Source organism: Schistocerca americana, chromosome 9 (genome assembly GCF_021461395.2).
Source record: "Schistocerca americana isolate TAMUIC-IGC-003095 chromosome 9, iqSchAmer2.1, whole genome shotgun sequence".
Classification (NCBI taxonomy): Eukaryota; Metazoa; Arthropoda; class Insecta; order Orthoptera; family Acrididae; genus Schistocerca; species Schistocerca americana.
Genome location: NC_060127.1, coordinates 121,721,989 through 121,737,362, shown reverse-complemented (window position 1 = coordinate 121,737,362; position 15,374 = coordinate 121,721,989). Strand labels below are relative to the sequence as shown.

The 15,374-nt window shown below is 43.8% G+C and overlaps 1 protein-coding gene and 1 pseudogene across 1 annotated transcript in view; both read right to left on the bottom strand.

The window, feature by feature from the left end:
- Nucleotides 1-15,374, bottom strand: part of LOC124551110 (esterase FE4-like) — a 127,522-nt gene that overhangs the window by 14,914 nt on the left and 97,234 nt on the right. Inside the window, exon 9 of the mRNA XM_047126049.1 lies at nt 8,216-8,348. Coding sequence (XP_046982005.1) covers nt 8,216-8,348 — 133 coding nt within the window. The remainder of the gene's footprint in view (nt 1-8,215; nt 8,349-15,374) is intronic.
- LOC124551447 lies at nt 10,358-10,475 on the bottom strand (annotated as a pseudogene).

The window sequence follows — 15,374 nt, the reverse complement described above, 5'->3', positions numbered from 1 at the left end:
TAGGTGGCCGACAACATTGTTAACACAGTTCAAAACTGTCATAATGTCTTCGGTTGCTACCCGAAGCCTCATGGAAACTGAGGTGAATGTCGCCCGTTGGGTAATATTTCACCCACCAGGTTGCATCCGTTGCGTGGTACATGCTCTGGGCAGCCGTCCAATCCAATGACAGGGTACCGGCCACGCCCTCCAGCCTGGTGTAGAGAAATCGCGATTTATCCGACCAGGCGACACGTTTACATCGATCCACAGTCGAGTACCGATGAGCCTGAGATACGCCCAATCCTGCTACAAATCCTCATTTTCGCCATTATGAGCTGAACCGTGTGCTCCGAAACACTTGCGCCCGCACCAGGGCTGTGTTGTCAGACCAGCCACTTGTATATCTACATCTACATGATTACTCAGCAGTTTACAAACAAGCGCTTGGCAGAGGGTTCATCGAACCACCTACGAACTATTTCTCTACCGTTCCACTTTCGAAATGCGCGCGGGAAAAACAAGCGCTTAAAGGTTTCTGTGTGAGCTCTGATTTCTTTTATTTTCTCGTGATGATCAGTTCAACCTAAGTAGATGGGCGTCAGCAGAATATTTTCGCAATCGAAGGAGAAAGTTGGTGAGTGAAAAACCACGAGAAGATACTACCACAGCGATAAACGCCTACGTTTTAATTGACAACTCACGTATCATATCCGTGGCGCTCTCTCCCCTGTTTCGCGATGGCATGGTTCAGACGGCTCTAAGCACTATGGGACTGAACTACTTAAACCTAACCAACCTAAGGAGATCACACACATCCATGCCCGAGGCAGGATTCGAACCTGCGACCGTAGCAGCAGCGCGGTTCCGGACTGAAGCGCCTAGAACCGCTCGGTCATAACGGCTGGCCGCGATAGCATAAAACAAGCTGCCCGTCTTTGAACTTTTTCGATGTCCTCCGTCGATCGTATCTGATGAGGATCTCACACCGCACAGCATACTACAGAAGAGGACGTACATGCATAAAGTATGCAATCCTCTTAATAGACCTGTTATATTTTCTCAGTATCCTGCCAATAATTCGTAGTATTTAGATTCGTTTACCTACAATATTGTCTATGTGTTCGCTCCAACTTACGTTATTCGGGACTGTAATCCTTAAGTATTTAGGTGAATTTAGCAATCAGATTTGTGCGATTTTTCATGGAACCGAAATTTAGCGAACTCCTTTGTGTATTCATCTGGATGATTTCACACTTTCCATTATTTAGAGTCAACTGCAACTTTTCGCACCATACAGATATGTTTTCTGAGTTGTTTTGCAATTTGTTATGGTCATCTGATGACTTTATAAGACGGTAAATAATAGCATCATCTGCAAACAAACTAAGAATGCTGCTCAGTTGTCTACTAAGTCGTTCATACCCGCATCCGGCATCCAGATTTAGGTCTTCCGCGATTTCCATAAACCGCTTCAGGCAAATGTCGGGTCGGCTCCTTTCAAACGGAACGGCCAGTTTCCTTCCCCATTCTTCCCTAATCCGAGCTTGTGCTCCGTCACTAATGATCTCGTTGTCGACGGGACTTTAAACACTAATCTCTTCCTCCCCCTCCTCCTCCTCTCCCCTCCCCCCCCCCCCAATTCGTTTGTGTACTACAGCAGAGGGCCTATAACACTTCCTTGGGGAACGACTCGATGACTTTCCCTCATTTACTAAGAACAATGACGTTTCAGACAGGAAATCACGAATCCAGTAACAGAGCGGAGACGATACGCCGTGGGCACTCAATTTCATTAGAACTCGCTTGTGAGGTACGGTGATAAGAGGCTTCCGGAAATCTAAAAATATGGAATGAATTTGACATCCCCTGTCAACAGCTCTCATCATTTCGTAGAGGACCCTGCTGCAAAGCCTCATATTCAACATTATGCACTGAGTACTGTGCTCTGGATTGTGTGTTCTGCACCAGAGTTATATCTGTCATCAGGTCAACGATAGACGCCTTACAGTGCGGACGAGACCTGCGACCTCCACGTTCTGCGACGACCTACACGCGATTCCAGCGTGTTTCAGCTGCTTTCCACAGACGCCCACGACAGTGGCATGCGAACAGCCCATCAGGTTTGCCGTTTCTGAGACTCTCGCTCCCAGGCACTGGGCCACAACAAGCAGCCCATTGTCGCAGTCCCTCAAGCCAGTGGATTTCTCTGTTTGCGCCCCGCATCTTCGCTAGACTGGTTCCGCATTCGGCCCCGTTCCGCTTACAGACTCCCCTTACCGCATCACCGGTCGGCTACGCCACCATGCGACACTCATCGTCAGGTGATGCTGCAGTATACAGAGAAGATGCAGCATTAGAAAATTGCAGCGAAATATCGGAAGATCTGCAGCGGGTAGGCACTTGCTGCAGGGAGTGGCAACTGACCCTTAACATAGACAAATGTAATGAATTGCGAATACATAGAAAGAAGGATCCTTTATTGTATGATTGTATGATAGCGGAACAAACACTGGTAGCAGTTACTTCTGTAAAATATCTGGCAGTATGCGTACGGAACGATTTGAAGTGGAATGATCATATAAAATTTGTTGTTGGTAAGGCGGGTGCCAGGTTGAGATTCATTGGCAGAGTCCTTAGAAAATGTAGTCCATCAACAAAGGAGGTGGCTTACAGAACACTCGTTCGGCCTATACTTGAGTATTGCTCATCAGTGTGGGATTCATACCAGGTCGGGTTGGCGGAGGAGATAGAGAGGATCCAAAGAAGAGCGGCGCGTTTCGTCACAGGGTTATTTGGTAACCGTGATAGCGTTACGGAGGTGTTTAGCAAACTCAAGTGGCAGACTTTGCAAGAGTGGCGCTCTGCATCGCCTTGTAGCTTGCTGTCCAGGTTTCGAGAGGGTGCGTTTCTGGATGAGGTGTCGAATATATTGCTTCCCCCGACTTATACCTCCCGAGGGGATCACGAATGTAAAATTTAGAGAGATTCGAGCGCGCACGGAGGCTTTCAGACAGTCGTTCTTCCCGCGAACCATACGTGACTGGAACAGGAAAGGGAGGTAATGCCAGTGGCACGTAAAGTGCCCTCTGCCACACACGTTGGGTGGCTTGCGGAGTATAACTGTACATGTAGATGTAGGTTCACGATAGGCAGTCGTCATCACATTGGTACCATAGTTTCCTACTGGACTGTAGAGGAACATTCGTGGAAGGTGGTCTATTAGGAGGCTACAATACTTTCCAGATTCAATAGATGTAAAAACCTAGCTGTCAAACAAAAGCTGAATGAAGCGAAAGTGAGCGTAGGGAGAGCAATGAGAGAAGCGTTCAGTGATTTTGAAAGTAAGACGTTGTCAACCGACCTGAATAAAAACCGTAACAGATTTTGGTCGTATGTAAAATCAGTAATGGGTCAAAATCATCTATTCATTCTCTCAGCGACCACACCGGCACCAAAATGGAAGATACCAGAGAGAAAGCCGAAATACTGAATTCGATTTTCCGAAGTTGTTTCACCGCGGAAAATCGTAGGACTGTCCCTACTTTCAATCGTCGTGCGAACGTCCAAATAGCATATATTGAGATAACCGATCACGGAAATGAAAAGCAGCTACAATCGCTTAGTAGTGGAAAGACGTCAGGACGAAATGAGATACCTATAAGATTCTATAAAGATTATGCGAAAGAACTTGCCCCCATTCTAGCAATAATTTTTTCAGATCTCTTTAGCAACGAAAGTCGGCTTACTGGAAAAAAGCGCAGTTCATTCCCGTTTTTAAATAAGGCCGTTAGACAGTACCACACAATTATAGACCTATATTGTTGACGACAATCTCTTGTAGAATTATGGAACATGTTTTATGCTCAAGAATTATGACGTTTTTGGAAAAATGAACATCTCCTCTATAAAAATAAACATGGATGCCGCAAACAGTGACTCTGCGAAACTCAGCGCGCTCCATGAGATAACAGCGCAGTGGACAACGGCGCTCAGGTTGATACCACCTTCCTTGATCTCAGTGAGGCATTTGACATCGTCCCGCATTGCCGTTTAATGAAAAAAATACGATCTTCCGGACTGTCGGAGCAGCGATTAGATTCAAGACTTTCTTGCAGATATAACTCAACACGTCGCTCTTAAAGGAACTAAATCAACAGATGTAAAGGTAATATCCGGAGTACCACAGGGAAGTGTGGTAGGACCGTTGCTGGTTACAATATATATAAACTGTCTAGTAGAAAGCGTCGAATGCTCTTTAAGGCTCTTCTTTATAGCAAAGTAGCAACACCATAAGATAGTAAGAATCTGCAGGGAATTGATAAATGGTGCAGACTCTAGCAGTTGATACTGAACGTAAATGAATGTAACGTACTGCGCATACATAGGACAAAAACTCCGCTACTGTACAGCTACACTATAGATGACAAACAGCTGCAGATAACGTTTGTCCTAAAATACCTAGGCGTAACTATCCAGAGCGACCTTAAGTGGAATGACCACATAAAACAGATAGTTTGAAAAGCAGACACCAAAGATTCATCGGAAGAATCTTAATGAAATGTAACTCACTCACGAAAGAAGTGGCTTATAAGACGCTTGTTCTCCAAATACTTGAGTATTGTTCATCTATGTGGGATCCCTATCAGTGAGAACTGATACGGTAGATAGAGAAGATCCAAAGAAGAGCGGTGAGTTTCGTCATGGGATCGTTTAGCTGGCGAGAGAGCGTTACGGAGATGCTAAACAATCTCCACTGGCAGACGTTACAAGAGAGGCGTTGTGTTTCACGGAGAGGTTTACTATTGAAATTTCGGGACAACACTTTTCAGGAGGAGCCGGACAACATATTACTTCCCCTAAGGTACATCTCGTATATTGACCACGAGGAGAAAATTCGAAAAACTAGAGCCAATACAGATGTTTACCGACAAGTATTCTTCCCATGCACTATTCGCGAGTGGAACAGGGTTAGAGGGATCAGACAGCGGTACCGAAAGTACCCTCCGCCACACTCCATTATGTGGCTTATGGAGTATGATGTGGATGTAGATGTATTTCTACGTGTTCAGTCTTCTGTTCATGAAAAGCAGGTCTATGAGCTATCTCACACTACACGTTTACACTCTATTCACGCTGACGTTCCACCTGAAGAAGCCAATGTGGACTGTCAACAGACCAATACCGCTTGTTTCGGCGGTTTGCCTGGCCACGATTGGCAAATGTGGCTTCATCACTAAACAAGATACATGATACCTCTGGAATATTCTGTCTTAATATTCATGTACAGAAGTAAACACAATTCTCACACTCGTTTCCAAGCAGCTCTTCCCGGAGAGAGATGTGATAGGAATGGAACCTACGTCGATGTGTGGGACACTTGCTGACTCGTGTGATTGCCCGGGACCTAACATCGTAAAACCTGTCGATTCTGGTAGTTGCTCAGTTACACAAAGGAGATATCGAACTACTATATTAAATTGTCAAGTTTACCATATGTCTAGTATCGTGAAGAGCTTTAAAGCTGTTCCTATGGAATAAAACCTTAAACAAAAATATGACAATACACTAACTGCGCAGTGAAGACAAATGGTCTCTGTATCTGCGTCCATATGCCTCAAACCACTGTGATGTTCACGGCAGATGGCGCTTCCAGTTATTCCCGTTACTGAGTGAGGTGGCGCAGTGGTTAGACACTGGACTCGCATTCGGGAGGACGACGGTTCAATCCCGTGTCCGGCTATCCTGATTCAGGTTTTCCGTGATTTCCCTAAATCGCTCCAGGCAAATGCCGGGATGGTTCCTTTCAAAGCGCACGGCCGGCTTCCTTCCTCGTCCTTCCCTAATCCGATGAGACCGATGACCTCGCTGTCTGGTCTCCTTCCCCAAAACAACCCAATACCCGTTACTAGGGGCCCCTTTCCGTTCCATTCACGTATATAGCGCTGGGAGAAAGATTGTTTAGGCTCCTTTGTCCTCTTTTAAATTAGTCTAATCTCTTCCTCGTTATCCTTATAGGAGTGATACAAAGGGAGATGTTGTGTATTCCTAGACTGATCGTTGAAACCGGGTCTCTGAAACTTTGTTTTGGTCAGGATAGTTTGCATCTGCCAATTCAGTTTCTATAGGCCCTCCGTGACATTCTCCTAGGGGTCAAACAAACCTATGACCATTCGTGCTGTCCTTTCTGTATGCGTGCCACATTAAGTGCTGGTGCTGTTTGGTACTAGTACGACATAACTGAACGATATTCTAGGATGGGCCGCACGGCTAATATATAAGCAACCTCTCTTGTAATATCCAGGTATTTTTATGAGCTGATCTATACCAACTAAAATCGTTAATGTTTTAGTTATAACATAGTGCATATCTCATCTTGTGAACGGCACAGCTTAACATTTCCGCTCAGTTAAAGAAAGTTGCCAATAATTGTGGTTACTGTTAATACACTGAAGCGCCAAAGAATCTTGTATAGGCATGCGTATTCAAATAAAGAGATATGTAAACAGGCAGAATACGCCACTGCGGTCGGCAACGCCTATATAAGACAAAAAGTGTCTGGCGCAGTTGTTAGGTCGGTTACTGCTGCTTCAATGGCAGTTTATCAAGATTTAAGTGAGTTTGAACGTGGTGTTATAGTCGGCGCACTTGCGTTGGGGCACAGGATCTCTGAGGTAGCGATGAAGTGGGGATTTTCCGGTCTGACCATTTCACGAGTGTACCGTGAATATCAAGAATCCGGTAAAACATCAAATCTCCGACAACGCTGCGGCCGAAAAGAGATCCTGCAAGAACGGGACCAAAGACGACTGAAGACAATCGTTCAACGTGACGGAAGTACAACCCTTCCGCAAATTGCTGCAGATTTCAATGCTGTCAGTGTGCGAACCATTCAACGAAATATCATCGATAAGGCTTTTGGAGCCAAAGGCCAACTCGTGTACCCTTGATGACTGCACGAACCAAAGCTTTACGTCTCGCCTGGGCCCATCAATACCGACATTGGACTGTTGATTACTGGAAACATGTTTCCTGGTAGAACGAGTCTCGTTTCAAATAGTATCGAGCAGATGGGTATGGAGACAACCTCATGAATCCTGCATGTCACCAGGGTACTGTTCAAGCTGGTGGAGGCTCTGTCATGGTGTGGGGCGTATGCATTTGGAGTGAAATGGGACCACTGATATGTATAGATGCGATCTGACAGGTGAGACGTAAGTAAGCATCCTGTCTCATTCACCTGTATCCATTCCTGTCCATTGTGCATTCCGAGGGACTTGTGCGATTCCAGCAGGGCAATGCGACACCACACACGTCTATAATTGCTACAGAGTGGTTTCAAGAGCACTCTTTTGAATTTAAACAGTTCGGATGGCCACTAACGTGAACATTATTGAGCGTGTCTGGGACGCCTTACAACGTGCTGTTCTGAAGAGATCTCCACCCTCTCTTACTATTGCGGATTTACGGACAGCCCTGCAGGATTCATGGTGTCAGTTCCCTCCAGCACTACTTCAGACACTAGTAGAATCCATGCCCGACAGTGTTGCGGCACTTTTGCCTGCTCGTCGAAGCCCTACACGATATTAGACAGGTGTACCAGTTTCTTTGGCTTTTCTGTGTATATCTGCAAATCATTGACATTTCACATGAACAGCGACTTCCCTGGTGTACACCTCAGATTACTTTCACATCCGTCGATCCGAGATAACATTCTGCATCCTCCTTACGAAGAAATCTTCGATCCAGTACACATTTCACTTGATACCGCGTATTACTTTCGCTAATAAGCGTAGTTTTGTAGTGATTGCAATGATTTTCGAAATCAAGAAGTATTGTACTGCATCTACCGGACTGCCTTCATACGCGGCTTTCGGGGTGAGATGTCAGAGAAGTGCGAGTTAGGTTACACACGATCGATGTTTTCGGAATCCATGGTGGTTTGCATGTAGGACGTCGGTCTAATTGAGATATCTCGTTACGTTTGAGCTCCGATTATTTTTCTAGGATACTAGAACAAATGGACGCCATGGATATTGGATGGTAGTTTTGTCGATCACCTTTGCTAGCCTTGTTGTCGAAGGGTGTGACCTTTTCTCTCTTCCAGTGACTACAGTATTTTGTTGCAGGAACCCTCATTAGGTCTTGGTTAAAAGAAAAGAGCCGTAAGTTACGAGAGAACTTGATTACATCTTAGAGGCATATGAGCCCTGTGCAGGCAGTATTCGGTACCCACCCTGTCTTGGCGAAGTTGGTCCAGAGGCGCGTCAGCTTGTCAGCGAGTTTGCCGTCGAAGGAGTCTTTTACAGGTGGGTCTCCGAACATGGTTCCGATGCAGATGTACTTGAAGTCTTCTCCGTGACCAGCACCTGAAACATGGTACAGCAACATTGGTACTACAATGCGTACACTTCTTCCTGCGGTCATCGGAAAGGAGTATTCAAGTGGAAGACTGAAACCGTTGCTCTGGAGTAGTCTTGCCAGATCCGATTTGTAGAAAACGGAAACTTTGGGTATGGATGGTAGTTCTATGACTACTAGTGCACTGGATCTGCCAAGCTTTGTTTACGTTTTTGGATTGTGATGTAGGTCATTCAACCTAGTGATAATATCGTCTTTATATGTGTGGTGCCCGTTCTTTCGAAACGTGTCCAAAAGTACAGAACCGCACATTTTCACTCGTCGCCGCTGATTCTGCGTGAAGTGCCGATGCAGGTAATCTCAATCGTCCCCCTCCTTTCCTTTCTCCCTCTTCTACTTTCAATTTACGGATAAAAATATCATCTTTATCACTGATATCATCAGTGTCATTGTGAGGTATGGAGATTCTTTCAGTCACACTGTAAATTCTGTTTCTCATCTAAATACCGATAAGTGTAGCTCTTACAGAGCAAAACCATGTAGCCGAATAATATTTGACTGTTGCTACGATATCTTCGTGTTACTACACCGCCTCTGCCTCAGAGCTCTAGCAATTTGACATCCACTCTGAGTTGGGCAGTATTTTGAAGAATGGTCAGGAAATTATTTTTCCAAGTGTGGTAAGAGAAAAATGGAATATTTTAGATGCAACTATGGAGAGAGAAGCTAATGACATTATGTATGAGTTTTTCTGGAATGTTGAGAGACTGCAGTAAGCACGCAAGCGTGTAGCATTGTTTTGTCTTACTGAGATAGTAACGAAGCTCAGGTAGTGGGATGTTATGTGGATTGCTACGATAGGAATACGAGATTTGCCTTGTGTAAAGTTATTTCTTAAAGTCGTGTTATGCAAATACTAATGTGAACATTCAGCTGATGTTTAAACCATTTCTTTTGAATATAGAGTTTCATTTGAATTTTATTGTAAGTCATTTCTTACCATTATAAGAAAGTAAAGTTGCCGTCTCGACGACCAGATTCGCCTGATGTAAATCCTATGCAAGGCATCTACGTCTTTATCGGGCGCCATCACTGCGTACGCAAATCAGCCGCCCCTTTATTTACCGGAATTACGTCCAAATGTTCAAATGTTTGTGAATTCCTAAGGGACCAAACTACTGAGATCATCCGTCCCTACACTTACATACTACTTAAACAAACTTATGCTAAGAACAACACACACTCCCATGCCCGAGAGAGGACTCGAACCTCCGACGGGAGGGGCCGCGCAACCCGTGACATGGCGCCTCTAACCATGCGGTCACTAGGAGCGGCGCGAATTACGTGACCTGTGCGTAGATGTCTAATGCCACTTACCTTTACAAACCTACCAACAAACTGTCGGATCCCTGATACGCAGAATCAGTGATGATGTATTTCGTTCCAAAGACGGACAAACAAATTATTAAGCAGGTGGTTATAATGTTTTGGCTCATCAGCGTATGTTTACAATTTTAACGTCATGTAATATGTGACTTCCCTTTGAAGAAGATATCTTTAGTGGTTCGAAACCTGGGCAAGGTTTTTACTATAAACTTATCCAACCGGTTGGCTGTGTACTTTATATAATTATGGAAAATTTATTTATTGTTGCTGTCGTCAGTTATGTTTAAAATTGTGGGTTTCCAAAGTATTAATGCATAACAACAATCAAAAACAATTTTGACATCACTGTTTGCAACCATACAAAGTATTTTCTATTACATAACGTATGAAATACATCATAAAAGAACTTAAACTAAAACTAAACTCCTCGCGAACAGGTCGTAGAGGCCCAACGGAACCGACCGGCCGCCGTTTCATCCTCATACCACACGCGTCACTGGATGTGGATATGGAGGGGCATGTGGTCAGCACACCGCTCTCCCGGCCGTATGTCAGTTTCCGAGACCGGAGCCGCTACTTCTCAATCAAATAGCTCCTCAGTTTGCCTCACAAGGGCTGAATGCACCCCGCTTGCCAACGGCACTCGGCAGACCGGAAGGTCACCCATCCAAGTGCTAGCCCAGCCCGAGAGCTCTTAACTTCGGGGATCTGACGGGAACCGGTGTTACCACTGTGGCAAGGCCGTTGGCATAATAAAATAACACTTGACATTAAATAGTACTGAAAAAATTCACTGTGAACAAAAACAATTATGATTTTCAACAGCGCTCAAATTTACGCTACAAACTCACGGCAAGCGCTTCTTTCAGCTGCGTAACAGGTCTCGCCCTTTTTCTTGAAGGGCAAAATCACTATCGTTGAAAAATGTTTGGCTGTGGTGCCATCTTTTCCAGATTACGGGGTATTACTTATGAAATTAAGACCTTAGATTTACTGACTTTTTTCTGCCTTTTGTAGAAAATGAGCCATGTGCACCAGTTCAAAACCCCGCTCGGTCGTGAGGAGTTAACTTGTCCGTGAAATTCCCAAATCATTTTCGAGGCCATTGTCGAATTGGCAGCCTTGAAAGATCACGGCCGATTTCCCTCGCTATCCTTCCCCAGTCCATGCTCCGTATCTGATGACCTCATTGTCACCGGCACGTTAATGCCCAATCTGCCTACTTCCCTTTTATCGTAGAACTGTTTTGCTTGCTATTGCCACTTCGCACTTTACATCCACATCTGCCATCGTCAGTTGTTTTGTAACCCAAATGGCGAAACTCTTATACTACGTGCAGTGCTTCGTTTTGTAATCGACATATTTCTCCCTTCATCTCCAGACTTGGTTCGACACATTCCAGATCCTTGCTTTACTTTTAGCTATGTTAATCTGATAACTAATTTTCAAGACGCTGTTCGTTTAGTATAACTGATGTTTGGCATATTGATTATGTGAGTATCAGAATTGCAGAAATCACTGTGACAAACGACACCAGATGTCCTTGTGAGTAGCTCTTAAAACTCAGAGCAGTCATCGACACAGAACACTGTCGCCGTGGTAAAAAATTGCTGTTTTGAAGAGCCTGCCGCAGCGCGTAGTGTGAAGCAGTCGACCTCCGTTTGTGGCGGTGGCGCCGGTGTGGCAATCGCAGCTTTGGTGTCTCCCTCTGGTGGGAAAGAGGAAAGCTTGCCTGTTCACGTGCTTTTAAGGGGCGCTATGAGCTCGCCAGAGGTTAGTTGGTCAGTCAGAGTCAGTCTGGGTCAGTCTCTCGTCCCCAGCTTGCTAGTCTGTCTCAGCATTTGTTAGGCAATTAGTGTCTGTCTGTCGGTCGGAGTGCTAATATGTCTGTCGTTCGGATCAACCTTTAGAGCCGGCAAAATGACAATCTTTCCACTCCGCCCCAGTAAGAGAACTCAGCGAGTGGTCACCCAGTCGGGGCTTAGTTCCTGCATCCGAGTCTGCGCGTTAGGCCGCCAGTGTGCTCGAGTTTCCTCAGGAAATGGTCATTGGTGGTTGGATCGATCGGTTGGTCGGTCGCACACTGAGACACAAGATGACTTGTCCGTCTTGAGCGTCGGCGCATGTGAGGTCTCCACGGGAGTCCAGTGGGCTGCGGGGTATAGCGAGGGGTAGTGACTTCGCGGTCGACACGAGAACAACAGGAGTCAACCCACGACGTCAGTCTGGCCGGTGCGAGCTGCGACGCCGTGGTGTAGCTGGTTCTCCGAGCGCTTCTGGGCCCCTTCAGTTACTTTCTTCTGGAGCTTGGCTAGGTCCTTTCCTGGTCCAGGGACGTCGTTTTGCCAGTGGGCGTGTTTCCTCTGCATGGTTGGGTCCGAGCCAGTATTTCCGCCGTCGTGTGTCTGGAAGTGAGTGGGAGACGCGCCAGCAGGGCAGTAGCGGCGGAGCAGCAGTCGCGGACGGAGCAGCGGACAGTCGGTCGGTTGGTGCGCACCAGGAAAGACGGGAGATTGGCGCGCCTTCCTGCGTCCGTTGAAGCGGCTGGCAGCGGACGCTTCGGGAGAGTGATTTGGGGGTGCTGCGCCAGGTCTTCTCGAGAAATCGCAGTCTATCAGAAGTTAAGTGATTGGTGATATGTTGTGTGATTTACTCTTGTTAAATTCTACTTGTTTTCTTGGTCAGTCTCTCGTCCCAAGCTTGCTCGTCTGTCTCTCGTCCGCTTTTGTTAGGCGATTAGTGTCTGTCTGTCGTTCGGAGCTGCCTCTGTCATGTTTGTCGGATTTGGTGTGTTAACGAATTTACTTCTTGGAGTGTAACGGCCTAATTCCTGAAATATATTTTGATCGTGCCTATCATCTTGAGAGGCGGTATCTGTGTACTGTAGAGCAAGTTAACTTGTTTGGCCAACCTTGTACGATTTTATATAAGATTGCAATTCATGGGCTTTTATTTAAACATTCATTTTAGTATATAAAGTTGCCGCCCTTTCACCGTAAGAATTTTCTTAGAAGTTAAAATCAAGTTGCACCTTCGGTGGCAAAGTTAATATTTTAGTGTTAGTGTTTTGTACCATTTCCATCCCTCCTACGGGGTGCATAGTTTGTGTGAATTGTTAAAACTTTTAGTTTAAAGTAATCTGGTATGTTGCAGATTTGCACCAGTGTAGTCTTTCAGAGGTTGTTGTGAGCGGTTGTAACTACGGCCGAGTCAAAAGGTTCTCAGCCCGAAAGCTCATACAGTCAAAAATTTGTTTCTTTCTGCTTCTGAATAAATTGTAACTTGATATATAGAGGTGCTTTCTGATTATAATTTTAAATCTGTTTCTTTTAAAGAAAAGCTTTAGGCGCCATTGAAGTGAATAAATTACCATTTGTTGAAAAGGAATTTGCTTATGATTTCATCAGTTACTCCCTGGCAACTACTTCCACGCTCACATAGTGTGATTAAATGTGTTAATGTTCTTGGTGAATCGCTAGTAAATAAAATACATTCTTAAGAATGTTCTGTGAAAATAAATCCACGGTTCAATCAGTTTCCACAGTAAGCTGAAACCATAAGCCTTAAATAATGCACTATCACCCGTTAGTACTTTCTTTTATCTTTACAAGACATCTGTTTGCTTAGAGCATGTTTTATGGAATTGAAAACTTAACATATAACTAGTTTGGATCATACTTAACAAACAGAATGGAAAATAGTGTGCTGTATAATTCAAACTATTAGAAAGGAGAGAAAATTTTAGTAATTGCAGACAAATCATGAAGCGAGTCCCACAAATTCAATTTTACTTCCTTTTCTATTCCTCATATATAAATGAATGACATTCTACTTAACATTCAGCAAGCAGAACTGATGCTTGCTGCAGACGGTATACTGCTACAATATATCCCATTCGACACAAACTAACTGAAGAGATGGTTAATGGCATGCTTTTTTTTTTTTTCAAAGAATTAGGTATTAAGCGGTCTATGACACTAGACTCTCCAATATTTTTGAAGAGTCACACTAGATTAAATTCTGCTCAACAAATAGGGACAAATTAAAAATTTGTGCAGCACGTGAACAGAAGTCGGTAAACAGGGCAGAATGCTCCAAATTGGAAAGCAAGTATTGATTCCACAAAAATGAACAGTAAGAATGATGTGTGGTGCTCACTTGCAGTTAATATACATGCAAGTATTCAAGGAGCAGGCATTTTGACTGCACCTTGACAATACATGTGTTCCCTAATGATAGTTGTCATACCTAATCCACCACAATTTGAGAAGAATAGTTATGTCCTTTCCTACAACACTAGAAGAGAAGTTGACTTTTACCATCCATTATTAAAGTTGTCAGTAGCTCAGGAAGCAGTTCAATATGTAGTAACAAAAATTTTTGATTAATTGCCCAATACCATTAAATGTTTGACAGTAACAAAGTAAGTCATAAATAGAACCTAAAATCGTTTCTCCTGAATAAATGTTTCTATGCATGGAATACTTTTTAAATAAAAACTTGTAAGAAAAAATAAAACCTACTTAGTAAGTATAGTTTTTTAACAAGGACTTCAAAATTATGTTTTCATTAATGCTAACACTAATCACTTGGAGGGGAGTGTGTTGTATGTTGGTATACTCTACAGAAGTTAAATGTATGACCTTACTCCACTGTTAGATAATAGCATTCACTTTTCTACTTCAAAATTACAAAAACTACTCCAGAAAAGTAAGGTTTCTTCCAAATGCGAAAACAAGTGCAAGGTACAATGTGGTCACGCACCTAGTGTTAAGGGACACTTTTTCCAAAACTCTTCCGTAATCTAATTAATAATCAAGTAATGAAATAAGAATATCAAATTAATTTAAATTAATAATAATAAAACACGAAACTATTTATAGTAGGATTTTGGAGTATATACTGTGTTCGATCGTTATGGGTTCCCTCGGAAGAAACGGTTTATTGGCAGAGAGCCAACACGGATTCAGAAAATATCGTTCTTATGAAACGTAACTAGCTGCTTATTCTCACGAAGTAATGAATGCTATCGACAAGGTATGTCAAATTGATTCCATATTTCTAGATTTCCTGAAGAGTTTTAACTTCTGATCAAATTGCGTGCTGTGGAGTATCGTCTCAGTTCTGCGACTGGATTCGTGGTTCCCTGTCAGAAAGGTCACAGTTCGTAGTAATTGATCGAAAGTCTTCAGGTAAAAGGGAAATAATATCTGGTGTTCCCCAGGGAAGTGTTATATACCCTCTGTGGTTCCTAAACTACATAAACGATTTAGGAGACAATCTGAGCAGCTCTCTTAAATTTTTTTCGGTTTATGGTGTCATCTATAGTCTTATAAAGTCATCAGATGGTCAAAAAAATTACAAAACGATTTAAAGAAGATGAGAAGTGGCATTTGGCTGTAAATAATGAAAAGTGTGAAGTCATAAGATAAAACACACAAATCTAAAGGCTGTAAATGCAACTTAAGCGTTAAAATTACGAATGACTTTAATTTGAACGATCACATAAATAATGTTGAGAGGAAAACAAACCGAAGACTGCGATTTATTGGCTGAACACATAGAAAAGGCAACGGGTCTACCAAAGTGACTGCCTACACTACGCTTGTCTACTCTTTCTGAAGTATTGCTGTTTGGCTTCGGATTCC